We start from the raw sequence: 26,994 nt of genomic DNA, 5'->3' as shown, positions 1-26,994 counted from the left end.
GGCTTCCCTCTTGATGTTCATCTGAGGCATCAGAGTACTTGATTAAAGTTGCACAATTCTTGATTTTTGGTGAGACCTTAACTTAACATTATAGAGCGAGGAATAATTTCCTTGGATAAGCTAGGCTATATATTAATAAGAAAATACAAAAGCCTTTGTTGCCAGTGACAGTGAAATTTGACTTTACTTCTTAATAAAAAAATTAATAAAATTGTAAAGGGAAACAAAGAAAAAAAATGGAACTCAATTTCTTCTAAGTAAACAGAAATGTAATCTTTTGAATCTTATAATGAATTTTAGCATCCCATCTATATTCAGAATTCAATTAACTTTCTGAAAACTTTCAAGCAATCCTAAAACTATTTCTGGCGATTCATAGCCATGTAAAACTCGTAAGATTCAGAGTATAGCTTAGTCTGTACCTTCGTAATGCTGAGGCCGGCCACGGCCATGCCTGCCATGATTTAAGTTTTCATTATCGGGCCTGAGTCGGGGCAGCAGAATCGTCATTTCCCCCGCCCTTCACTTCTCATCGACACCGTCCGCATGTGTGCCGTTAAATGTGAAAAGTTCCATTTCAATTGGATTACATCGTTTATCCAAGCAAACAGGCAGAGGCACGGATACACGCACACACCATGCACACACACACACACACACATATATATATAGACACAGGTAATGAAATAGCCTTGGCAACGCTGCGATCACTGACGACGCCGTCAACCGCGATGTAAATGCATTTTCGACGCGCTTCAAATGCGACGCCAACGACCAAGCGACGCTCGACCAAGAAAACCAATGAAAATGTTTTCCGGAGTTCCACATCGGACAGGTTGCACGAGCCGCCTGACATGTAGTGGGCGGCCCGCTATGTTGGGCACATTTGTTGGAGCCAATGCTAATGAAAAGTTGCCCCGTTGCCAGCTGTTGCCGGGCTGTGACTGCTTGTTGTCAAAGAAAAAAAAAAAAAAAGAGAGAAAAAAAAAAAATGGGAAGCGAACAAAAGTTTGGCCCTTCAAATTGTGTCTCTGGCGGCACATGCAGTGTGCCATGTGCTGACCCGCACCGCAGCTGGTCCATAGCTAATTTGTGCAGCAGTCGTGCCCAAATGGCTGCATGCCATTCAGCAGCTGCTGATTAGCAAGTTGGCTGACTGGGGCTGGGGCTGGGGTGCGAGTGCCCATAGCAACGAGCTTTTGTACGTGTGCGCACTGAGCGAAAATCGTAACGAGCTGCTCGAATTTGACGAGCCCAAATTCGATGGGATTTTCACCTAAAACAAAGTGCGGGAAATTTAACTGAAAATGGTATGGATGGAATAATGATAGACGATTCCGCATATTCCCAGCCAGAGGCAGCTAACTTGGGTAAGATTCAATAGGAGCATCGAATGGACTAGAGCTGCGCTAGAGAGAGTCTCTGAGCTTTTCATATTGTGCAACACTAAATAAACTCTGGAAAGTGGTTTTGTAAATGAAGTGAGAAAATCACTTGTACGATTGCTCGAGTGAACTCTATCTGGCATCGTACGGTATTATTGTGCATTATATCACTTCCAAGTAATACGCTTTTATTTCCTCTGGCTCGACTGGGTTGCTTAGCCAGCTGGCCATCTTTTGAGCCGTTGAGCTGTTGTTTACCTTTAAGCACCTACAATGGCCGAACAGGAGCCGGAGAACAAATGTCGAACGCTGCCCCTTGGCTCGCCGGCACCGGCAGCCTTACGCCATATTCATGGTGAACATTTTGTGGCTATAAAGCAGCTCAACTCCTGAACTCCAGGGAGCTGAAGCGCATTTGCTTATGCACTGCCACTGCCACTGCCACTGCCATTGCAACTGCAACTGCAGCAGGAGGTGGAGTAGCAGCAATGGCAATAGCAACTACTGCAGCAGCACTATGCAATTTAGTTGAATTACCAAGTGAAACAATGGCGTCTGTTAATTGGTTTCCTTTGTCCTCAGAACGGCAACGGATCCTTGGCTGCTGATGTTACTGTTACGGCTACTATTGTAGTTACAGCAGCAGCTGGCAATTGCTGGTCAGGGGCCTCGAGCAATGGCTGTGGCTGCTGCTGCTGCTGTTTGCCAATTGCTGGAAGAATTTGAAATTGTCTTTGCCTGGGCAAAATTTATTAAACAAACAAAGCCAAAGCCAAGACTTAAGCTCAGCCAAGATTGTGTGACCTCGAGCCTTCAAGCCAGTGAAGTGCCTCTGCTTCTGCTCCTGCTCCAGCTCCAGCTCCTGCACCAGCTCCAGCTCCAGTTAAGGCAACAGCAATTTGCATACGACACTAACTAAGCGAAGGACAGGCGACAGCTAAACGCTTGCCCACTGCTAATGAACGACGCAGGAGCAGAGCGGACCACATCAAGCCCAGCAGCAGCAGCAGCAGCAGCACAGCAAGTTGCTTATCTTTATGACGTCGCATAACTAAATGGGCAATCAGTGCATCTCCAGCTGGCAAATGAATTGCTTGTCTTTCCGCCATGCCCCACTCGCTCCATGCAGGTGAAACCACACCAAATATACTTCAGCTGCAAGTTTGGTTGGCGCTGTGCGACGAAGCTCCATCAAACTTATCAATCAATGCCAAGACTGACTTTATTTTGTGCTCTATTCGGGTTAATCGTATGGGATTGTCATGTGCCATGCATTTGCTGAGTTTGTATTTTACTGAATGCAATTTTATATTTTGAAAATCAGAATCTGTTGCTTGTTACTTGTTGCGGATTTCTGTTGTGTCCCATAGCTGGCTGGCCAAGCAATGCAACTCCAGTTCCAACGTCTGCAACCACACAAATGAAATTTGAGCTACAAATTTTCCTTGAGGCACGCTTAATAATCAATTTCAAGAGTTGCTTAATTTCATGTGCTCTTCAGAGTAATCAAATGTTATTTGTGATCTTACATCATTTGACTCCCATTCGAAATACTGGATATGCTGCTTACGTCGCATGGCTAGAGGCCAATCAGAGCATCTGCAGCTGGCAATCCGATTGACTTCAGACTTGTTCCCATGCAACTGCAGCCACAGCAATCATATTTGAGTTGCAAATTTGGCGGATGGCATTCATGTCCGACAAACTTGGCAATCAATCAAAAGTGGCTTAATTGTCAGTTTCGAGATTTCAGAGTAGACCTAGTTTTCTTCTTTACAATAAGGCTCGTTTGCCTGAAATTCTGCTCGTATGCATGTTGAAATCAGAGCACATTTTATTTTGAAATTAAATAGGCAGATCAGCAGAGGTACCTTTATGCATTATTGGGGTAAATTATTTTTAGTCAAAAATCGCGGGCAGAAATAAGTTTACTCTCTACAATTTCACATATACTTAGAGTTCAATGAGTAATTGATTGATTTCATTCCCTAGTTGTAGTTGTGAAAAGAAACTCTCAGAATAGAACCAGCTCTACTAGTCTTACTCCTACTCCTTCATATGACGACATCACAATTATAGCAAGCGAAAAAGAGAGTGAGTAAGACTGAGTGAGGGAGTGAGAGTGAGAGTAAGAGTGGGAGTATATTAATCGCTGTTCTTATTCACACTCTCTCATATATCATTATTATATTACTGCTCATCTTTTGATTGTGATCATATAATAATCCCTCTTTAAACACAGTCTCTTTTCGCTTAGCAGTGCATTATTATATTACGGTTAGCTACGGTTAGTTAAAGCAAACACAGAAGATGCAATGCAAAGAGAGCTGTCGCTTACAGGGTATTAGCAAGTCTGCAAACTCCAATCAAAACTAGAAACCGTTAACTGGCTCCTCTTGATTACTCCTTGCATTTGCAATTAACTTTAAACTCTTTTGTTTCCTTTCTTCCAGCCTTTTTTCATTTAACTCAATTCAATTGGCAGCCCCACTCTGATTGCTGCTAAAGTTGTGACAATTTCTTCATTGTTTTTCTTTATATACATTTATTTAATCTACATTTGACATCAATTGTTCTTCTTCTCTTCTCTCCTTCAATGCTACACTGCCCATCGCTCATCTTTGTTTCAAGTTTTTTATTGTGATTTTATTGTATAGCTCGCATTAAAATTCCCCATTGCAGTTTTATTTTCGCTTTTAATTCCTCAAATATTTTATTCTTTGCTCTTCGCCGCTTGAAGCTGGCATTGCATTTTTTTTAGTCTATTTCTTCGTGATAGTTCAGTTCCACACAAATAAACTTTATTTTGTTGACTTTACTTACTGCCCGCTCCCACCATCCCACCTTCCCACTCCCCCACTTTCCTTCTCGATTCATAGCCGGCTTACGGCGCCCACTCGCCAAATGTCATGTTCTTAGCCTTAGCTTATGCATGGGCAAATCCAGGCAAGTTCATCTGGGACATATCAATAATGCAATTGATTTTAAACTGTTGTTAAGCGCAGAGGACGACAAGTGGCAACAGACTCGGAATAAGTTGCAATTGTGAAAAGTTTTTGGGCTGTTGAAAATATTTGCATATTCTCGCACTACTCGTGGCCTACTCTGCAGCCGGCTTTGCCTCTTTGCCGCGTCGCCGGCCGAAAAGGAAAAAATGAAACTTTTGGGTTTTGTGCGAAAGCCATTTGTTCCTCGCTGACTGCCAGCCACGGCTATAAGTCAATAACCGAGTGTTGAGTTGCAAAGCGGCACAAGTTTTGCATCGCATTCACTTGGTTTGTTCTCCTCTCTTTCACTTTATTTTTATTTTTTCTTTGCCTGCTTTTTATTTGATTTTTGGCTTTTCATTTTTCGCATCGTTTATTTTCGCATGGCGGCTGACGAGAGAGGGGAAGGTAGTTTTTGAAAAATGAACTCCGCCGTCAAGGCTGCGCGCGATGGCATAATTTGTCTGGCGAAACTTTATTGCAGCGCATAAATCGGGTTTGCGGTTTAAGTGATGGATATTGGTCTTGGAATTGGAATTGGAGGCCCCGATCTGCCCTGAATAGCAGCGATGACAGGCCGCCAGCACGCCAACACGCCAACAGCCTCCTCCGATTGCAGGCAGAGCCAAGCAGGCAGAGCAGTAAATCAATTATGATTAAAACTCATTACTGTTGCAATGCACGCGCCCAATACTCGTACTAAATACAAACTTATTGCCAGCCAGGCCACAAACATGTGCGGAAATTGCTTTAGTCTTGCCCCCCGTTTCCTTCCCATACGCAGCTCTCTAACTATGGCGCTGTGACTGTGCACGCGTGTGTGTGTGTGTGTATTTATTGGGTGTGCGTGCGGTTACGCCCACGTAATGACAATGATTTGCTCTGCCATCGATTGTAAACGCTTACAGTTCAGTTTGTAATGATGCTGCCTGCTGCCTGTTTGCAATTCCAATGCGTATCCACACACTAAGACATACGGACACACACACACATACACACACACACACATACGCATACAATCACAATACTTGAAACGCTTAGCAACGGAATGATGGACAGGGGGTGTAGATGAGAGGATTTATAATTGAGAGAATAATTAGATGAGTGTTGCGTCTTCTCTCTCTCTCTCTATATATATATGTGTATGTATGTGTGTGTGTATTTTAAGCTTTATTTGTATGCGCTTGCAGAACGTAATTGGGTTGTACTTAATGAAGAACTAAAGTCTTCAGAGTGCCATATAAATTGTCTTAATGCTGCAGAGCAGCAGCTGCAGCTGTGCTTAAAATTGTTGCGCCAGTCTATGAAAAGTTTTTAAAGGCTTAAAGAGCACTTGAAGAGAATCGACTAAACGTAATGGGAATCTGTTATCAAATCACATTTATTGGCAAAGATTTTCCATACATTTCCATGATATGACATGTCTTAGCTCGATTTCTACAAGAATCTTTATTCATTATTCATTTCAAATGTCACTTTGAGTTCTTGAGTCGCTGTCGACTTATTGGACTCATGGTATTTGAAATGGGGCTCACTTTTAAAGCTCGTTATATTAATTAGGCAACTTTTTCTTCATGACAAACTGTAATAGAGCTATTAAATCAGAAGAAACTCCAATGAAAAAGTTTATTGAACAGCCTCGTATTTTTTGCTCATCTTTTCTGTTCTCTCTTTTTTTTTGTTCTTTCTTTTGCGCTATTTGGCTTGCGTTTTATTTCTTTTTCAATATTTGTTTTGTGTGGCAAAAGACAAACTTCGGGCACAAACAAAACGCGATTCCGACTCTGGCTGAGACGGAGACGGAGACTGAGAATGAGAATGAGACCCTGGGCATGAGCCAGAGCTCGACCTGGTGGCTGTCGACAAGCGACTGGGTAAATGAATGTGTGCCACATACGCAGTTATATGGCAGTAGATGTCTGTGTGTGTGTGTGTGTGTGTGTGTGTGTCTTGCGCTGTATATAAATGCCTACTTATAACGACATTTAATTTCAAGGCACGCGCACCTCCGACGAACTGAGGCCCATGCTGTTGTGTCTGCAATATTGAATATTGTTCATCCACATACCCACACCCACACCCACACCCACACCCACGCACACAATCACAACCACATGCGAGCAGAGACAGACACACACACATGCGTACGTATCCACGTGCCGTGGCACATTTGCACCTACACATTGTTAGTCTGGTTATTTAGTGTCAGGCTGGGAGGCCGCATTGTTTGCTCAGCGCCGACCCGCCGACACAGACAGTCAATTAGTTTGCAGCACATGCAGCAAAGTCGGTGCCACGATGCGAAAAGTCCTGTCTTTTCGCCATAATCCTGGCTGGCATTCAGACGACGGCGCCAGCGGACCAGCCGCCGCTTATAAATCACGCACGCACCACATAATTATCCAGTCAACAAACGCTAAATAGCCATCGAATGGATGGCATTGGACACTCGCATTAGCCAGTGGCCAAGTGCTTAGTGGTCCAGGGCGTGTGTGAGGTGTGGCCACGCCCACTGGTGCAGGTGTTAACTTGGCCAAGACTCGCAAAGACGTGTAAAGTCTGTCGACAGTTTCTTCTCCAACTGCGTCGTAAATAACCAAAGGTAAAATAACTCGAATAGCTGCTGTTCCATATAATTGTAAACATATTTTTATGTATATGCACATTTATTTAAATTGTGGCTGGGCATGCCCTGTCGAAGCACCTCTAGTTGGATTTATTAGAGCGTAAAATCACATAAACGCAAATGAAGTAAGTTTCATGCTTGCCAAATGCTTAAAAGCCTGCAAAAAGCAGCCGAACAACGACTGTGCAAAGTGCAGTGGCAACAGCAACAACAACAACAAACAACAGCAGCAAAAAACAACAACAAAAACAGAAATGAAACAGCTAAAAACAAAACAATGCAACTGTAAACTCAACACAAAAAAAAATAGATTTATGCTACAAACAAAGAAATCACGATTGAGTGATACTCTGTTTTTTTTTTTTCTTTTGTGTTTTTGCATATATACATGTATGTCAGTTTATGAGTTTTTTTTTTTTTTTTTTTTTTGATAGAAAATAAAGATTAATATATTTTCCTACGTAAGTATATTTAATCGCAGCTATCTAAATTATAATATATGTACATCATTATTATAAACCTAAGAAAAAAATCAACGATTAATGAAATATAATTAAATATTATCTACAAATATAAATAAATATTATTATTAAAAAAAAAAAAAAAAAACAATAAATAAAATATATAAATGAAGGTAGAAATACAAGTAATGTAATGCTTGAACAATTATTTCACAAAAATAAAAAGGTAATTAAATAAATATAAAAATAATAATTCTATAAAAATTTGAATAAAACAAGGAATTTGTAAAATAAATTAATAAATAAATAATATAAATAATAAGAAACTATGTTCATTGAACTCTGTCAATTTAAAGTATATACTTTAATTATTGTTGCAAAAAATTCTTAAGGAATTTGACCAAAAATTGTTGTTTTATAAATTTAATTAATAATAATATAAATTTAATTATATTAATATTTATTGAGTTAGTCAATTTATTTCAAGAAAATTTGTATAACTAAAAGATTTTTAAATGTATTTAAATTTTATGATAATTTAATATACCCCATTCTTTGTTCTTTTTTACAGAGTATTTAAATTCAACAAAAAATACAAAATACACTGAGCGCAAGGTGAAGGCGGCAGAGTTTTTGCCATTGCCAAAGCAAATATGCAAATTGTTGATTACAAACTTTTGTTGCAGTTGCTGCTGCTGCTGCTGCTGCTGCTGCTGCTTCTCCTGCTGCCGCTTCTCCTGCTGCTGCTTCTCCTGCAACTGCAGCTGCTGCTGCTGCTGCTGCTGTTCTTCATATAAATATTTAAGTATCTGCGCATTGTAGCTGTAGCTAGTTTTTGTAGCAAAATGCCAGTTGCGAGCCAAAGCGATTCGCCCAAATGGGTGGCTGTCTAAATTAGACTTTGAGTATTTTGCATATTTAATTGAAATTGCATTTCTTAAATAACTCACTGTCATTTGCACACACACACACACACACAGAATGAGATAGATGGAAGCCCGCCTTGCCGTTGGCATTTGCTTTTTATTTGTGCGTTTAACTACAGTTCTCTAGTTTGTGTGCGTGTTTATTTATTTAGTTTTATAAGAGTTTATTCAAGTGCATGTCTTACCCAAAGCATTGTGTATTTATTTAGACCAACAACAGCAACAAAAACGACAACAAAAAAAAGGCCCAAACTCATTTGCAATTTGTTTAATCAACACTCAACTCGGAGGCACACACACACACATAGCACATCACATCACACATACGCACTGAAATTACACATACGTCCTGTGCGCCTCGGGCTACTGCGCCTCTGAGTGGCGCAAACTTTGCGCTCTCTCACTCGTACAGTCAAAGTCAAATAAACATGCTAATTAAAAGGCAGGCGGCCTCAACAAAAAGCAAAAAAACAAAAAAAAAACGAAAACGAACAGAGCCAAAACCAAAAAATTTGACCCAATTTATAGACACAGCACAATGGGCGTGGCGCAAATCAGCTAGCATGCGAATTCCTTTGTAATTCTTGCGAAATTCATTCATCAGCTCCACATTTGACAGCCCATACGCAGACAATGCAACTGATTTATTGATTGAGGGCATTGAGTTATTGAATGTTTGGTTAGCGGACAGCAGAATAGCGAACAGCGGGCGAGATGCCCTAAGAGACACTTTTCTATGTCTGTCTATTGACAGGCAAATCTGTATATGTGAGTCTGGCGATCATAATTTTGAGTTGACCTGAGATATTTATTTGGATATTACCGAAAGCCATTCACATTTGATAAACGTTTCATAGTAATAAAGCTAAGCTAAATTATTATTTTACAAACACAGTAGGAATAAGTTTTGAATTAAAGTTACAGTTTTTAAGTTAAGTTAAGATCATTTTTATGGGGTTTTTATATAAGTTTTCCCCCCGTACCTATGTTAAATTCTACCAATTCAAAGTTCACTGTATAAAGGATAATGTGTCCCGTACACTTGAATTTAAAATATGTAAAACACAACAGTTTTATATACCATAAATTGATTAAAATAAATAAATAAAGAGCTAAGTTTGTCAAGCAAAATAATATGATGGAAATTATGATTAATATACCCTTTAAATAAATAAATACCTCTCAATTTTAAATAATATTTCACACAAATTTGCAAACTTTACAATTTCGCTAAAAACAATTGGATTTATAAGCCTTTTAAATGAAATGCACTAAATGCAGTAGAGTGCATTAGAGTTCAGGATAATACTGTTTGCCACGATTCGCAAGCGAATGAATTGCTTTCGTTTTCGTTTTCGTTTCCATTTACAGTTTCAATTTCAGTCTCAGTTTCAGTTTCAGTGATGGCAATCTAAATGTGGCTAATGAATGTCATTAGTTCGACGGGAAATGCAACGTCACACCTGGGACTCGCAAGTCGATTGAAATCGGATTAATAAATGGGCGAGGCGCTGAAAAATTCAATTAGGCAACGGTGGCTGTCGCGTCGGGGCTGGCAGCTTAACTACCTGCAATTTTTCTGGCTTGAATGCAATTACTTATTTTGGCCCATCTGGGCCCGGCTAGCTGCTAGCTGCTAGCCGCTGACAAAACGAACGAACACTTGGCCCATTGCAGTTGCGGCTACAGCTGCAGCTGCAGCTCATTTTTAAGGCAGACATGTCGTGGTCTCGGCAATTGGCATTGCCGTAAGAGAGCTATTGATTTATGTCTGCAGCAGTTCAATTGACATGTGTGCAGGGCTTCAATAGCAGCAACGGCCAAAGTGGCCCAATGCAGTCCTTCAACGAGCTCGGCCAAGTGCAACACGAGTGCACTGTTGTTCGCTTTAAGAGCAGTGCATCGTTTGTAAGTTCTTGAAATGAGTTTGCAATTTGTAAACTCAATGCCAGAGACAGTCTGAAGAATGCATTAAATGGAGAAGGAAATCTTTGGCACTGAAGTGCAGAAGAAGCATCAGTGAAACTCTCACTGCAAATGGGAGTCAAAAATAATTTATTATTAAATAAGCATGAGCAAGGAATTGAGGACCATCTTAATACTTGACTTTCAATTACAAACCGAAGGGGATCAGAGCAAAGAAGATGAATAAGATGAATTTGTTAGTTGAAAGCTCCTCATTGATTAAGTTAGATATGGAGTGCAGTATAGCTAGATCCATGTAGATTAAACATTTTGAAAGAAAATAAAGCTCAGCTAGAGTTATCATCTATGCAGCTCAATTGCCTAGTTCGAAGTATGCAACTTTTCGCATTAGGTATACATTTATGTACATATATCATAATCATAATCTCAGCACAGATTTCTGTAAGGCAAGCTGAAGCACAGAAGATCGCTTATTACTCGAGTCACAGAGCCGAAGTAAAAAACTTTTCAAATCATACGCAATTGCTGCTATCAATTCGAAATCAGTTGGCTAATGAATCTGCTGCTCTCGGGCCTCGAAGGTGGAGGGGGCGGTCTTATGCGACTGCTGCAATCAACGGAGTTCAGTATTAAGAAATTATCAGGCCGAAAAGTTGCACGCCAGCAAGGTAATTAGAGGCCATGCAAAACTAGGGCTGGTGGCAAAAATATGAAATGAAATTGCTCACCAAGGCAGACTGTGTGCAAATATCCATACATACATACATACATATGTATGTATATAGAGGGCTAGCCACGCCTGCAGCCATTTTTCCACTTGACTGGGGCTGTGCGTGCAACAATTGTGGCTGCAACTTGGCCATGCTGCCAGCCGCCACACGCAATGCAGCCGCAGGCAAAGCCACAGGCACAGCCACAGCCACAGCGAGAACCAGAGCCAGAGCCAGAGCCAGAGCCAGAGCCAGAGCAAAGGCAAAGGCAGCAAGCGGCTGGGGAATGAGTTCAAGGCTTTAGTGTGGCATTTTTTGTTTTTGCTGTTCGCCTTTAATTATGAAACACTCAACGCCAGTCAAGTGTGCGGCAATTGTTGTGCCAATGCTGAGGATGTAGCTGCTGTTGCTGCCACTGTTGCCACTGCCAGAGCCAATCAGGGGCGAGTGGCAAAAGTTTTTGGCCAAAGTCAAGACATTGCTTTATTGCCCAGGCATTTGAGTTAATGCGCCACGTGGCCCAGCTGAAAGGTAAGCCATGGAGCCGGAGCACAAATTCTATGCCAGACAGGCCCATTATGCAGCAAATGCGTGTTAATAGCCAAGTTAAAACTTTTCTAGCTAATTATCGACAGTTGCCAGAAGACGAGTTTTGGTTTTGGCTTAGTTTTCGCTTTGAATGTCTGCAGTGCTCGGGCTGCCATTCGTGTTGCCCACTCGAAAAGTTAAGCGCCGATTTTCGAGTTTAGTAAAATTAAAGGTAAGCCTGCACTCACACACACACACACAGACCCTGTACAGTTTAAAGTAATTAAGCCATTTGGCTGCAGCGTATGCTGTAAATGGGGTTTACTCTGCACTACGTGGCGTATGCTTAATTTTATTTGTGCGCGTACTTAGGGCAAGAGATAAACTTAATTAGTGTTTGGGCTATATGAGCAAGTGTGGAATTTTTAAAAAATTAAATGGAATTATAGGTCATCTGGAAATTGATTCTTATTAATATCGTATTCCAATCTTACAAATAACTAATTAACCAAAGAAAAGAAAAATCAGAAACAGAATAATGATTGCTATTTATGTGGGCTTAATAGGATAATATCTTTTAATTGATTCTAAATGTGCCCACAGCGAAATCTATTAACCATTCCAGCACATTAGAGCTCCTCAGCTAATCGATTTATACTTTTTTTTTCGTTTTAATTTAATTCCAGTCAGCCACACTCTGATTACCTTCATGAAGGCGGTGTGGTTGGCTCAGCTATGTCTCTGCGAATGCCCATCATGTTAGTTCTTCGAGCGGGGCGGCTTCGTATCGTCGTCGGCTTCTATGAGACCACTAAATTTTTATGCAAAACGCCAAAGTGCTGAGCAAATAGCCGGGCAGCCATTTTAATTGAAAAATATTTGACCCACACTAAGAAGTTAGCTGCGTGTTTGACAGCCTGACGCGAATTTCGCAGCTACACTGTGAGAAATTCGGTGTGCAGCTAGCGCGCAGCGAACTCTAATTAATTAGAGGCACAGCGAGCGTGTTTTGTCGCTGTGTAAACTTCAATTAATATGCGGATGAAATCCGCTTAGACAAAGAGCGGACGCATCTGAGAAAATCGGTGCCAGAGCAGGAGGCAAGGCTGCCAATCAAGCGTGAAGTGGAAGGCAGCTGAGGCACTCCACCCCCAAGCACTTCCCTCGAACAGGCCATGCCCTTTGGTGATTTGCGACATTTTCTTATTTTCGCTGATGCTGACGTTGCTCCTGCTCCTGCTCCTGCTGCTGCTGCTGCTGTTGCTGTTGCTGTTGATGCTGATGTAAAGCCGACACTCGATTGAATGAGCCAACATTCAAGTACACTAATTAAGATCAAACGTTTCGCAGCCAAATGAGATTTTATCGACTAACGGCATTGTTGTGCCCCATGGAAATACACACACATACAAATGTACATATAGATATTTATATATATTCATATTAAAATCGCATAATGAAGTGTCAGCAAAACTGACACCGCTTCTCCCCCTCTCACTCCCTCTCTCTCTCGCTCTCTCTTATCAAAGATTAACGTCACAACTTAAGAGGCGAGTGTTCAATCAAAACCCTCGACTCTCAACTGTGTACATAGAGTACTTCCCCGTCCAGTCAGCCACGTCCTCTGCCCGTTCCCTGTTCCCCATGCCAACTCCATTTGCAGGCTTCATTGTTGCCAGTTTTCGGATGGGGCCATCAAAAGGTAAGCAGTGTCTTAAAGTGGCCGCTGGTTGCCCTGACAGCTCTGTAATTAATGAAATGTAGACACGTTCTGCGCTTCGTTCCTGCGCAGCTACACATAAACTAATTAAAGGTTCTTAATAAACTTAATGGCTTTCGCTACATAGCCGGCCGCCTCCACGCCTCCACGCCTCCTCGCCGACTCAATGCTCAGCTCCAATGAACCGTAGATTATGCACTACAATTGCCACACAGAGGTGGCTCGCACAATCAAACGCATTTTTGGGATTGTTTCATTAAATTAGATGATTTTTGCGTTTGAGAGTTGGCTTTGATGACGCGCTCAAAAGCAAATAACGCGTTTTCATTTCAGTAACTTGATGCTCGCACACCTGTGCCGTAATTAAATTGTGCTACTCTCAGATTCTAGTTTTATGCAGTATTAATTAACGGCAGTTCTATGGAACTAAAATGCAAAGATATTTAGTTACAATATTTAAAAAATACATATATTTGCAATTTAATTACAATCAGTATCGCAGTCAAATCATGCGAAACGACCGAACACCATCAATTTGCCCGTGAAGAGACGAGATCATACAATTTGATAAGAAGGCTTCTAAACTAGCTATTCACCCAGTGAATTTTGTGAGACCCATGAGTGGGCCTTGGCATTTGTTCTAGACCTTGAGGCTCGCGTCTTCACGTTTCTAGTCTTCGCACCCACAACCTTTCTGATCCGGCCTAACCGGGTCGGGCCTAGCCGGCTCCTCGCATTCATCGTATGTATCGGGCACATTGCATGGATCCTCTTCTACCACGGGACACTTGGGCTCGGGCTTGTCGTGGAGGACCGGCTGGGGCTCCGTGTGCGGTGGCTTGACACTGATGAGCGCCAGGGCTGCGGCCAGCAGCAGCGACATTGCTATGGCCACATAGCCGGTGGTGTATATCTCTGGCTTGGTGAGGAACATGTTCAGGTACCAGATCAAGTGGCGCGTGCCAGCCATCACGTGGTAGCTGAAGGGCACCATCAAGATGAACTTGAGTGCCGTGAAGGTCACCCCGCCCAGGTTGAGCCCCTCAACCTTCTCAGCCAAGGCATTGATGTCCAGCTTGCACAGTAGCGCTGTCAAGCCAATGATCCACACTGCCAGGCCCAGGGTAGCGCCGCTCGCCCGCAGAAATATGGACATCATCGAGGTTAACTGTTTTCTGTAGATGGTCAAGTGCGGCGAGAGCGCCCGGCCCAGCTTCATGTTCTTCTCGTCGTAGTTCAACTTGTTCTGAACAACCGGCACTATTCGCATCCCCAGCTTACCCGTCGGAGCAGACGGAGGCTTCTTGCTGTCGCCTCCCTTCGCCTTCGAGTAGTGCGCGAGCTGTAATATTGACAGCCTGCCCATGCCGAAGCTTGGCGAGCATCCCAATAGACAAGCATTGGCTACGTGGGCGCAGCGCTTTATTGGTGTGAAAGACTTAAAATATCTGGAAGACTCAACTGATTAACTGGCCCTCCATTCGCATCTGTATTCGCATAGCTACTTACTTGGGGTACATTCTGAAGAACTTAGGAAAAATGTGTGTAAAATCGTAACTTTTGTTATTTTCATGAAAACTTCATGTGTTATATAACAAAGTGTTTAAATACAACTAAAATTTCCATATGCCAGCACGCTGCGATCGGCAAGAAAGACTACATATGTATAACTGGAAAATAATAGAGGCTCTATTGATTATTTTGCATGGCTTGTTGGTAAAGAGAGACATACAAACTAGCCGGAAATAGGTGACTTTATAGTATTCTGAGTCATGTGAGACTGATGTTTGCATGCATGCAAATATACACACATATACCCTAGAATTTAGAAATTTATTGAATAAATACTTAAAAGAAATTATTATACCAAAGCAAACCAAAAGAAATATATCAATATATATTTAATTTTATATATAAATATATTTACAAATATATTTCTATTAATATTTTCTTTAAAAGGAGTTTGCTCACATTTTTTTATTTTTTATTTCCGCGTTAAGCATTAATCATATTGAATTGATAGAAAATTTTGATAAGTCTTTCAGAAAAAAAGTTCTTCCTTTCAAATTTTTTCCCACTGTTCTAATGCCACTTAAACAAACTCCAAGTTGATTAATTTCATTTAAACTAATGTAGCTCGGTTTGCCTCATTCGTAGCTTCAATTTCAGCAACAATTTCGCTGCTGGATGCTGGCTGGCCTGGCAGTCTCTTCATGTAGTGAGACTAGATAATTAAACCAGTTTTTCGGGAGTTTCGGAATTCTCTTAATTGCTATAAGTTACCAATTTCGAGGGAATATCCGAGCCAAACTTTTGCCACATGCCAAGCGCATTATCAAATATTTATGGCACAAATTTTGTTAAGCGTTTCAAATATGCATGAGGGACAGCAAAAAAACAAAAAAACAAAAAGCAAATACCAAAAACAAAAACCCAAAATGAAGCCAACTCCAGCAAACTGAAAAATTTGGTGAAAACACAATGTTGACTTTTCGCAACGCACAGATGTCAGCTTAAGTTTAGTTTTGCCACATATTTGTGTGCACTAAAAGCCTGCAGCCAAATGCTAAAATATGTGTGCGTTTGGCTCGCGTGTTCCCTTTTTATATTCTTTGCGGCATACCCTGTAATTCTGTAGCATTTGCAAGGAATATCAAAATCTGTTTTTGGATTTAATCATATGTCAGACAGAATAAATACCTGAGATATATTTGCAATCCCTGCTGTATAACCAGGTTCTATAACCTGGTTCTATATTTCTCAGCTCTACATATTTGCAGCTCATATGAATCCTCTGTCTACAGGGTATGATCTTTCTGGCTCTGTCATTTCGAGAATTCTGGTTTATTTATTTGATGTTGTGGTTATTCTTTTCCAGTTGAAACGTTTATGACACATTCATTCAGGCGCCAGAAGGCTGTACCAGGGAAAATAACAACTTAAAGAATGTGCAGGGATGCCAGCACTACTTGCCGCACACACACACACACACACACACACATACACACGTGCACAAAGTAAAGTACATGTGTATGACGATGTGTTGCTGCTAACTGACAAAAAGGTTGAGCTCAAATTTAAACATACATAAATATATGAAAAGTTAATTTGAAAAAATCTCTTTTGACAGCGCTCGGAGGGCGGGGCAAGGGTTGTGCCAAAAGGCGCGGATGTGTGTGTGCTGTTGTTGTTGCTGCTGTTTCAGTTACTCCACTTGCTGGTGGTGGTGCTGTTGTTGTTGTTGCCAAGTCACAGTCAGTCACTTGCACGATGCTGTCGAGCTGCAGCTACAGCACAGCCGTCCACAGTAAACGATGAAAAATGTGAAAAAATTGCTCGCACACACACACACACACACACACATACACACTGACATGCTCTGGGACTGGGTGTGAAAGCAGCGAATAGGGGGCTACTGCTGCTACCTGCTGTTTATATAGCCCGGCTACGTGTATAAATAACGGTAACATTTTAAATCAGTCGAGTGACTGCAGGAAACGCCAAAACTGGTGCCAACGCAGCGAAGCTCCTGACAACCCCTATTCCCAGTTACCACCAACCATATACCATCTACCATCTACCATATGCCATATGCCATCTACCAGCCACTAGCTACCCGTCACACGTTACCATTTTCCATTTCCCGGCGTTCAGTTGCCCAGCTCCCCAATTCCCATGCACTGCCAGCTTGCCTTGTTATTCGCCCTGACATTGATGTCCCTGTGTGCGTGTGTGTGTATGTGTGTGTGTGCGTTTGTGTGTACTTGTGCCGTGGCCACAAAATGTTCATTCCTCATACATTTCAGTGTAAAACGTTGCCTTGTCTCTTGCTTCGCATCTTTTGGAGTCTTTTTTTATGATTTTATATTTTGCTGTTTTTCTTTGGCTTCATATTTTGTACAGCATTTATGAAATTTTAACCCATGTTGAGGCCCACTCGCTGATTGCGGCAATTAAATCTTGCCTTACCATCGACTGCTTGATCAAATTTCAATTAAAATCAACTGACCGATGCAATCAGTTGCAATCGAGCATACAGGAAAATATTCGATGGGGTCGTTGGACTCCAATTGATTCCATCTTATTAAGTCTGGTCTGCTCATTAGTAAGAATGTTTCTTAGAAACTTGAACAATTTTTAAATAAATAAATACATGCATATATTATTTATTTAATAATATATTTACTTATATTTAAATTCTATAAAATTATAAACCAACTAGAAATCCAATGCAGCTGCACATGCTCTGCATCTGAGGGGACTTTGTCGCCAGATTTCCAGCTTGAATTTAAAGCACCAGCTAGTTGATTGGCTTAAATTGTGCTGCAAGGTGGAAAATTAGTTTCAGTTTTTGCTTCTTCCAAGCGCTGCCAACTGAGACTGGACCTGGAGCCTTTGCATATACTTCATATGCCATAAAATGTTCAACTCATGTCGTTGTTGTTGATGTTGTTGTTGCTGTTGTGCTAGCCACATTTGAAATGCGATTGCTCCATAATGGAATTACCTGACTGCGACGAATACAGCACAGAACAGAGCGGAGCAGACCAGAGCAGAGCAGAGCAGGAGAACAGCAGTGGCCAGTCCGGCAAAGGACAGAGCAGAAGGCGACTCCAGCCACATTTGGCCTTTGCATATGTCATAAATTTATGCGACGATTGGGTGAGCTTATTTGATTTGATAGCCAGCATTACGGCGGTCTCATTATTAGATTTCCACTTATGATTTCTTTTCGCCTCAGAGCAGCTAATTTAAATATGCATCACTAAAAGCATATCACGAGTCCTGTCCCACTCGCCAGCAGCATTTCGTGTGGCTGGAATTTGATTTGTGGCTGCGTCTTTGCGTTCGTTTGACTAAATAAATACGCACTGTGCCACAGAGCAACGAAATCACACAGCAAATCGGAGAGAGACAGAGTAGAAGACATCGCTTTCATTTCAATTTAATAAAATTCATTTCGGTTGAGTTTCTCTCGTTTTGCTTTTTTTTATATTTTATTTAAATATCATTTGACTGAAGCCTGTCAACCTCATCCGCACAGAGCCATGCAGTGCGTTTGCTGTTTCTAAAAATGCGTAGTACATGTGTATGTATGTGTATATTTTATTTTGTGTAATTTGTCAGCATAATTGAAACCACTTTTGACTTTTTTGGCTGCACACTTTACGCTCAATTAAGAGCTGAAGCGTCAGACACATCAAAGACGAACAATTAATCAATCAATCTGTATGAAAACAGTTTGCAAAAGAAATAAATAAATAATAGAAATACATATATATATTAAGGCCAAATATATTTATATACATTTAAATAGTCTTTCAATCTAATATTTTAATATTCATATTTATAAAGTTCCAATTTTAGATGTAAGCATAAAGGTCATGTTCATATTGAATGAACGAAATTGTAAAGAAAGCTTTGGGAAATAAATGTGTAAAAGGGAGACTGAGGGCGATATAAAGAAAGAGAGAGAGAGAGAGAAGCCTTTTAGCAGCATACAACAGTGTGACCCTTATATGCACACACCACAGCTTCATAATGTGTACGAAGTTTCTTATATGACCGCCCACTCGCCCCGCCCCATCAATTACATTGTGAGTCATAGTCAAGCGATTGCTTCTTCCATTCATGGAGCTCAATATGCGTGTCTGTGTTTAATTAAGATTGAGTTGATGAGTGTGTGTAAGAGTGCGACTGGCTCTGAGTGTGTGTACGTGTGTGTGTGTGTGCGAGTTTATTGAGATCTGCGCGCTGTCACTCACACACACACACACAGACAAAGACAGCCACGAAAAGAGACTGAGAGAGAGAGAGAGAGAGGGAGAGAGAGAGAGTCTAGCATGAATAAATGTATGAGCGCATGCATTTAATTTAATTTTCATTTCAATTGATTCGATGACTTTACGTTTCATTTCACGTCTCGATGCGATTTCAATTACAATTCTCGCACAAACACGTCCAAGGACAAACACTCACCTAGCTGCCATTGAGTTGGCTCGTCAGTGGGCCAAGTTGATTCGCGCGGATTTGCCTGCGTATTTATTTGGCGCAGCGCGAAAACGCGGAAAAGCAGACGAATGCGAGCCGACTCAGGCGATGTACGCACTGATTAAATGGTGAGCAGCCCGTGGGCGGAAGATGTTGGCCACAAGTACGGGCTATAGGTTTTAAGCGTAGAGTGGTTAAATGAAAGCTAAGTTGGTCTCTAATTGATTCTTAAATAAAGACGAAATGAGTAAAGTTTATGCTTGAATGTCTATATACACAACTTTCCTTTAATAAATGCATATTTATCATATTGTTCTTGTTCATCATACTGCCAAATATCCTTGCATCATTCGCATGTTCATCTATTTAATATTTATCATGCTAGACTTGCTTACTTTGCCTTGATCTAGTATAGATTCTCCTCAGCTTCATCTTCCACACTCGCCTGCTTTTCCGCTCAAGACAGGCTTAAAAGTTTAGCCACAACTTTTTGTGGTAAGTGTCGCATCGAACACACACTCAAAGTCCTCCTCTGTCGTCCGCTTTGCGTGTCAGCAAATGCATTTCGCATTGCATACTTTCGGGCTCTCACTTTGGCTGGGCAGCAGAGCTACGCACTTTCGTGCCAAAGCTGCTTACTACGTGATTTAACAAGATTTCGTTAGCACCTAGGCTGCAGCTGAATTTCTCTTTTTCTTTTCCCCATTTGGCTTCTTCCATTGCCTACTCCGACCCCAGGCAACTTTCCTTTTTTTCTGGTAACAAATGCAACGGAAAACCCATTTCCTTTGTTGGATATGAGTAGGAAAATGCTTGTTAGCGCCTAACGACTATTTGCCACAGACTCATGTGGTTCTAACTACATCTGTGTGTGTGTGTGTGTGTGTTTGGAAAATGCCATTTGCATGACAATATGTGCACAACCTTGAACTTGCGCACCGCAGCTGGCCCAGCGGCCGAGGGTTAGGTGCGGCGTATAATTCCAGCTCGTTGTCACGTTAAGCTAACATGGCTAATTTCGGCTGCAGCTGCAGCTGACACAAATGAGAGCTGGGCCAAGCGTTTACACATTTCACATGCTGCAGCTGCTGTCAAATGACAATTACATGGAAAAGTGGACAAAACTTTTAATTGCGCATACGACAGGTTGCGCACATCAAAACAACTTGCAACAAATTAAAAGCCAGAAGCGTTGAAAAGAGAAGCCCAACCACAAGCATGCCGCCTTGGCAATTACAGTGCCCCAGCCACACGTTGCCAGCTGCTCAAGGTGTGCTGCAAAAGAAAATTAAACAAAGGCGCTTGTGCAATTGACAAGCCCTGTAATACGCTGTTCATTATAAATATTTTAGAGTGCCGGAGCAGCCGATGAAGGGGATGGGGCAGGAGCAGGGGCTGGGGCAGGTGAAGGTGAAGGTCTCGTCTCGTCTATGCTGTCAGTTGTAAAATTGAATTTAAGCTCCGTTCTGTTTGGCTTCTGAAAGATTTATAACGTGGCTCACATGGCATTGGCCCCATATCGATAAGCACAATGCCTGTTGGCCTTCCATTTCGGGGCTGCGGGTGTCACTGACAGTTATCGATACATACAAACTCTTACTCTCACGCACACACACACACACACATACCTAACGAGCCACATAGAGCAGTGTGTCTATACACACACACACACACACAGAGGGCTGGCGACAAACTTTTTAATCAAATTTTTTTTAACGCCATTTCTTTTCCATGGTTTTTGCTAGCTAGCTAGACTGCATACTGAGACACGCTGCTGTTGCATATGCATGCTCAATTGTGTTTGTATTGGCAAAGGACATGCTTTGTGATTTATACACACATCACACACACACACATCACACACACACACACATTCACTTCAAGCGTAGAGTGGGAGCGCCTGTAAGCAAACAAGAGCATTTTTGATTTATGAGCGCTTTGGGTGCCGCCACCGCCAACAACAACAACAACAACAACAGCGGCAACGACAACAACTTTGAGGCGAATAAAAATAAAAGAAATACCAACGACACGAATCGACAGCAAAATATATTGAGCTCTCAAGTTTTAAGCAAGTTCAAACGTGAAAATTATTAGCAAAAGAAAAGAAATATATATATCGATGACAGATCACAGCCAGTTAAAGCACCACAAAATAATCTGGCTATTAAATAAAATATAAATATATTATATTACGTATCTAGGAAATTTACTGTGAAATCGAGAAGAGATATGAGTGAGAGATAAGGATTTATATCATTTCTCGCAAGTAACCGTCCAGTGTTTCTCCAAGTCCGCACATATACACATATGGAATTGATATTTAATTAATTTTCAGTCACTCCTTTCAGTCACGGTCTGAGTGGGACGACCTTTAACGAGATTGATCGCGCTCAGACATTAGCTTATTGATTTTTCGGCTCTCCCGTGTCGCAACTCCAAGACAAGAAAATTCATTTTCTCTTTGTATTGTAGTATGCGAAGGCTGCAATTACTAAACTCATCAGCAGCCAACGTGAATGTTTGCATGGGTATTTGAAAGTGAGGACTGCAAAGACTCTTACAGTTATCCATTATCTCATTGTCCAAGCGTTAATCGTATCACTCATAAAACGACGCTCTTTTGAGAATAGCTTAGAGAGAATATATTATACGAAAACGAAGAAACACGAAAGCTCCTGTGAATATAAGTATTTTTAAAAACTTGAAAAATAAAAACTCTTGCTCACAGACAGAGAAAGCAAATGTCGTATGTATTGGTATAGTATTTTATCTGTTTTCTGGGAAGCAGAGCATGAACATTCAAAGCGTCAACTGTGATGTCTGAGCTACGATTTATACATATACTTAACATAGTATAAATATTAATATACATGTACATATGAGCCAGTATTTGCTTGATTAAAATATGGATGAAGCCAGAAGAAGTCGTGAAGGACTATATAGGATATAAATAATATTTATATACACACATTATAGATCAAAATTAAGGCCTTAGTCAATCTATCCCTGACCGTCTGTCTTTTTGTTATGTAGACTCAGCTATACACAAAACGATTAATATCATTTTAAGTAACTAAAGTCTATTACGATTTCAAGCTTTATCGAACATCAATGATTAATTTCCATGATATGTGCATTATTTCTCAATTTTCTTATATGTCGAATACCATAAAGATAATTTTACTGGCAACTGCAACAACTAATATGTGGAATGTGCATGTGAATAATGCGAAATATTTGCTGAAGAAAATGATTTAAATTGATAAAGAAATATTTCACCTTTGATGCGAAATGAATAGAATTTGGAGTTTTAGTCTCAGCTGGATGTCCAGTGAGGCTGGTGCTGGCCTCGACCTTTTCGTTGTCAATTTTATTGATAGCCCGCTGGCAGTGGCAAGAATTGTACTTATAAATACCGGGCACATGAATTTTAATTAAACAAGCCCGCAATTGATGGCCCGGCTTACGGCTGCAGCCGGGTATGGGGATGGGGGAATGGGGAATACGGATGGGAGAGTGGAGAATGGAGAATGGAGAATGGGGCTGGTTTTGGCTCTGGCATGCCATTGGACATATGAAATTTTGATTGATGGCTCCCCAGCCGGCGAGCGAGTGCACTATGGCTTTATCTGACTATCGATTGTCGCTGTCATAAAAACGCTAAAAAAGAGAGAATCCAGATCCGGGCTTATGCAAATCAAGACATGCCGCACACATCTCTTTGTTTCCCCTGCCCCAACCCAGCCGTCTGAACTTGTCAAAACTTGTTGTGCGCGGGTCTCTATATTGTTTTTTGCTATTGTTTTTGGCTATATTTTCATTCGTTGCTGAGGAAAGTCGTTGTTGGAAACAACAACAGCAACAACAACAACGCCAAAAAATTGCCAGTACATTTTGCCTTCCGTTGTTTGGCAGCCCAGCACTTGCGGCAGTTGCCACACTTGCCACACTTGCAACAGCCGAGTTGATTTTTGCATATTTCTGATAGCGCCGGCATTAGTCTCCAGTGAGCTGGCACATAAAAGCGCAGTTATAGTCTGATTGTTGGCGCACACACACACATACATACTCTCTCTCTCTCTCTCTCTCTCTCTCTCTCTCTCTCTCTCTCTCTCTCTCTCACACACACACAAATTTGCCCAATTTCTGCATGTGTGCAACCGAAAGTGTTAGCATTTCAAACTTTTGCTCAATAAGATTTATATGACTGACAGTTTGGGGGATTCTAAACAACAAGCAACAAGGTTTGATTTCTGCTTCTCTTTTATTATTTTTTATTTTTTACTCGCATTCGGTCTTTTGTTTGGCGCGGGCTTTATCACTATTGTTTTTCTCCATTTTGTGGGCTTATTCAGAGCCCGCAATCGCAGTTGGTTGCATATGCGGTAAATGTTCAGTGCGAGTCTATTTCGCAAAAACTCTTTTTCGATTCGATTTAGAGATAATTTAATTTAAACAACAGAAACCGCAAATGGAGTAAAAAGTAAGAGCGCTGCTGTATCTGATTTCACTTTGTGTTTATGCTTTGAATCCATTCCGTTTAGACATGCGTTGGTATTCCATGTCTTTATCTATTACTATCATATTGTAGCAAAAGTGTAGGCTATACACGAGGATATTTTCCAAATCTCTCTCAGGTTTTGAGCTAAGAGAGAGTGTTTTGCTTTGGGAACAAAGTAGAAAAGTAAATAAGCTCAAGGTCTTCGCCCACTATATCATAATCAATTTCATCCTTATTTTCATTCATTTCGTTTGTCCAGGAGTTTCAGGTATTTATTGCTGATAATAATTGTTTGGAAGATCGCATTTGCTATGCAGTTGGTGCTGCTCGCTTCAGGCACTTAAAAATTGGCCAACAATGGAGCCAATAGGCCGATGGCCGTATTGTGTTTCGAGGTGGCTATTGAAATTACTCGAGCGGCAGCTCTGTGTGGCAGGAACGGAGCGGAGCGCATATTGTGGTACCTGTGTATTGGCATAGATGCAGCTGCCTGCGGCTGTAGGTATAGTTCCAAAATAATTGCCTGCGCTTTAAGTGCGCCATTAGTACTAAATTACAGACAACCAGCCAAGCAGCCAGGCAGTCAGCCAGCAGCTGCTGGGGCAGAGGCAGCAGCGCGGTCTAATTACGCGCTTGGAGTTCACCTGCCACCCACCAGATACTTCACACTCGACGCCCAGTGGGCGTGCCCGGCGGCAGCTGGGAGAAAGTAAAGTGCGCTAATGGCAATTAGAAGTTTACCGAGTGCAGTCAAAAACTGTAACGGCTGCCTGGCATAGCTATGCTGCATTATTGAACATTTTGCTAATTGCCGTATAATTATTGCAGTTAAAAAATTTAGCACAATTGTCGGCGGAGAGTTGGCGGCAGACAGTGGCGATGGCAGCTGGAGCTGAAATGCAATCCTTGACCGTGCGATACGTCATGGCACACTAGTTGCAGAAGAGAGAGTGAGGGACAACCACAAACAGACAGACGGGACTATATGTGGAGCACGCTGCGTATACGCAACGTATGAGCAATGCCACAAATATTTGCATTGAAGAAGCATTAGGCCAAATGGCTGCAGCCAGAGAAATAGCCAAGGCATTATGCACTCTCACCGACTCCAGCTAATGTAAATATTATGGCAAAATCTTATAATTAAGATAAGCAGTTCGGTTGAGTGGTTTTAATGAAAATCAAACATTTGCCAAGCGAAACACAAACCAAACTCCGACAGCAACACAAACTCAATTGCCCGGTCAGTCCATTGATATTCCATTTTGTCCATATGCTCAGCCAGTGGCTGCCCTGCCTCTACCCCACTGTCTGGGACAGAGGCACAACGGACTATTATAATATTTAATTAATGCCTGACCCAATGATGCTGATCCTGCTCAGTGCTCGGTGGGCAATGCATTGAGTAGTCGCCTGAAAGCACTTGCCATTCAGTCGGCTACAATGAGGCGGATATTGTGGCTATATCGATTCAGATATCGAAATTTCACAGGTTATGTTTGAATGAGTGAGCAGGAGTAGGCACATATACATAGTAGTAGCAATATCAGCTTATATTCACAAAGGCATTTCTATGGCAATTCGAGGCTTACCTAGACTGGCCAAGATCCCATTTTCCCCAAGTATTATCAGGTATTAATTCCCATTAAACACTCTGTTGAATTTTCTCAGTAATGTCAACAGTTTAATGTCAGCAATTGAGGTCGCTTTCGCAACATTATGCGTAACATGAACGTGTCGCTGGAGTCGCTTAACTTGCGGCTGTGCTGCAATAATTGAGTAACTGCATCCAGCAGTGGTGGCCCTACGCCCCGGCGAAACTGTGTCACGGCGGAAAGTACGCGACGCGACGCGGTTGACTCTCGGCTTCTTATAATTAAGCCTTAATTGAACGTTGCCAGCGTCCTTGCCGTCCCCACAGCTCCTCGCACCACACGTAAGCAAGTTAATGATGCAATCGTTTACAAGCCTTTGACACGACATGCTGCGGCCATGTGCGAACGCTAAACGCAAAACTCAATTTGCAATCGGCTCAAGTTTTGGGCTGTTTTTTTTTTTTTTCTAGACTTGCCTGGCTGCGCATAATCCGGCACAAGTTCATTAAAACGGTTGCCGGATAGGCCGGATTGCCATTCAGCATCTATGCAAGCCAACGCCCCCAAATTGTAATAAAAACGAAATACGTATATTTTATAACAACAGTCGAAAAGTTGAGCTTGCAATTTAGTGTGCATATTAACCCGATGCTCCATGCCCGCTGCCCGTTGCTCGCTGCCCGGCTCCTGCTGCCCGACTCATGCTGCCGGCTGACCGTTGGAAAAGTTACCTTTTCGCCAACTATTTAGCATAACGACATGCGCTCATTACGGGGGCCAGCTCGCATAGAAGGTGGCTCCACGGCCAGCGGCCCACGGCCCATGGCCATGACAGGCGGCAACTTTATTTGTGCCGTGTATTTGGCCCGTACGCTGCTGGAAGCCTGCCCAGAAACTGGACCCGAGTGGCGACCGGGCTAGCAGTCGCCAGGCACGTAAAATATGCGCAGCAGTACACGCTCGGTATATGCCAGAGATCACTTGACTATAAACGAGATTAAAAATTCAATTACGTTGGAGTTGGAAGCTGAACCTGAAGCTGCATCGAGCAGCAAAAGAAAAAAAAAGGGAATCAAAAAAAAAAAAATAGAGAGAGAGAGAGACAGAAAAACACCAAAAGTTGACCGAGCAAAAAGACAAACCTGGCCAAGCGAGCGCCACTCAAGTCAAAGCGCGCGATGCGAGCATGGGGCAGGAGGATGCTCGGACACGGTGTGGAGCTCAGGTTATGGGGCGGAGGATCCGGCAGCAGCACTAGAAGTGGTCAGTGCCGGCGACGTTGTCGCAGCCAACGGAAGTTGACAACAATTTATGTGCCTGAAACGGATACAATTTACAAGCCAGGCGCGGCGTACGTGTAGCTGGAATCTCAAATCAGAGGAGGAGTGCGAGAGGGTGACCCACGTGCATATATACGTGTGTGTATGCGTGTGTGTGTGTGTGTGTGTGCAGGTGTGGCCAGTGTAAAACTTCAAACGGAATTCGGTGTGAGTACTTAGTGCAAAGTGGCCACTGCGAGCTTTTTGGGGCACCCAGTTGTTAGGGCCAACACACACACAGACACACACACACACACACGCATAGCCAGAAATTGGGATAGGAATGGGAAGCTACAAAAAAAAAAGAAAGTACGAG

General features: G+C 41.9%; 1 protein-coding gene across 1 annotated transcript; it reads right to left on the bottom strand.

Moving 5' to 3' along the window:
- Window positions 1-13,711: 13,711 nt before the first annotated feature.
- Window positions 13,712-14,916, bottom strand: SdhCL (Succinate dehydrogenase, subunit C-like). The gene is made up of 2 exons (XM_018101864.3): window positions 14,779-14,916; window positions 13,712-14,717 (listed from the first exon to the last, which is right to left on the bottom strand). Exons 1-2 carry the CDS (start codon window positions 14,787-14,789, stop codon window positions 13,940-13,942), a joined length of 789 nt encoding a protein of 262 aa, XP_017957353.2. The 5' UTR covers window positions 14,790-14,916; the 3' UTR covers window positions 13,712-13,939.
- Window positions 14,917-26,994: the final 12,078 nt, after the last annotated feature.

Source organism: Drosophila navojoa, chromosome 2 (genome assembly GCF_054131105.1).
Source record: "Drosophila navojoa isolate 15081-1374.11 chromosome 2, UAZ_NAV_1.0, whole genome shotgun sequence".
NCBI lineage: Eukaryota > Metazoa > Arthropoda > Insecta > Diptera > Drosophilidae > Drosophila > Drosophila navojoa.
Note: the sequence above shows the minus strand (reverse complement) of the source record. Positions and strands in the feature narration are given on the sequence as shown.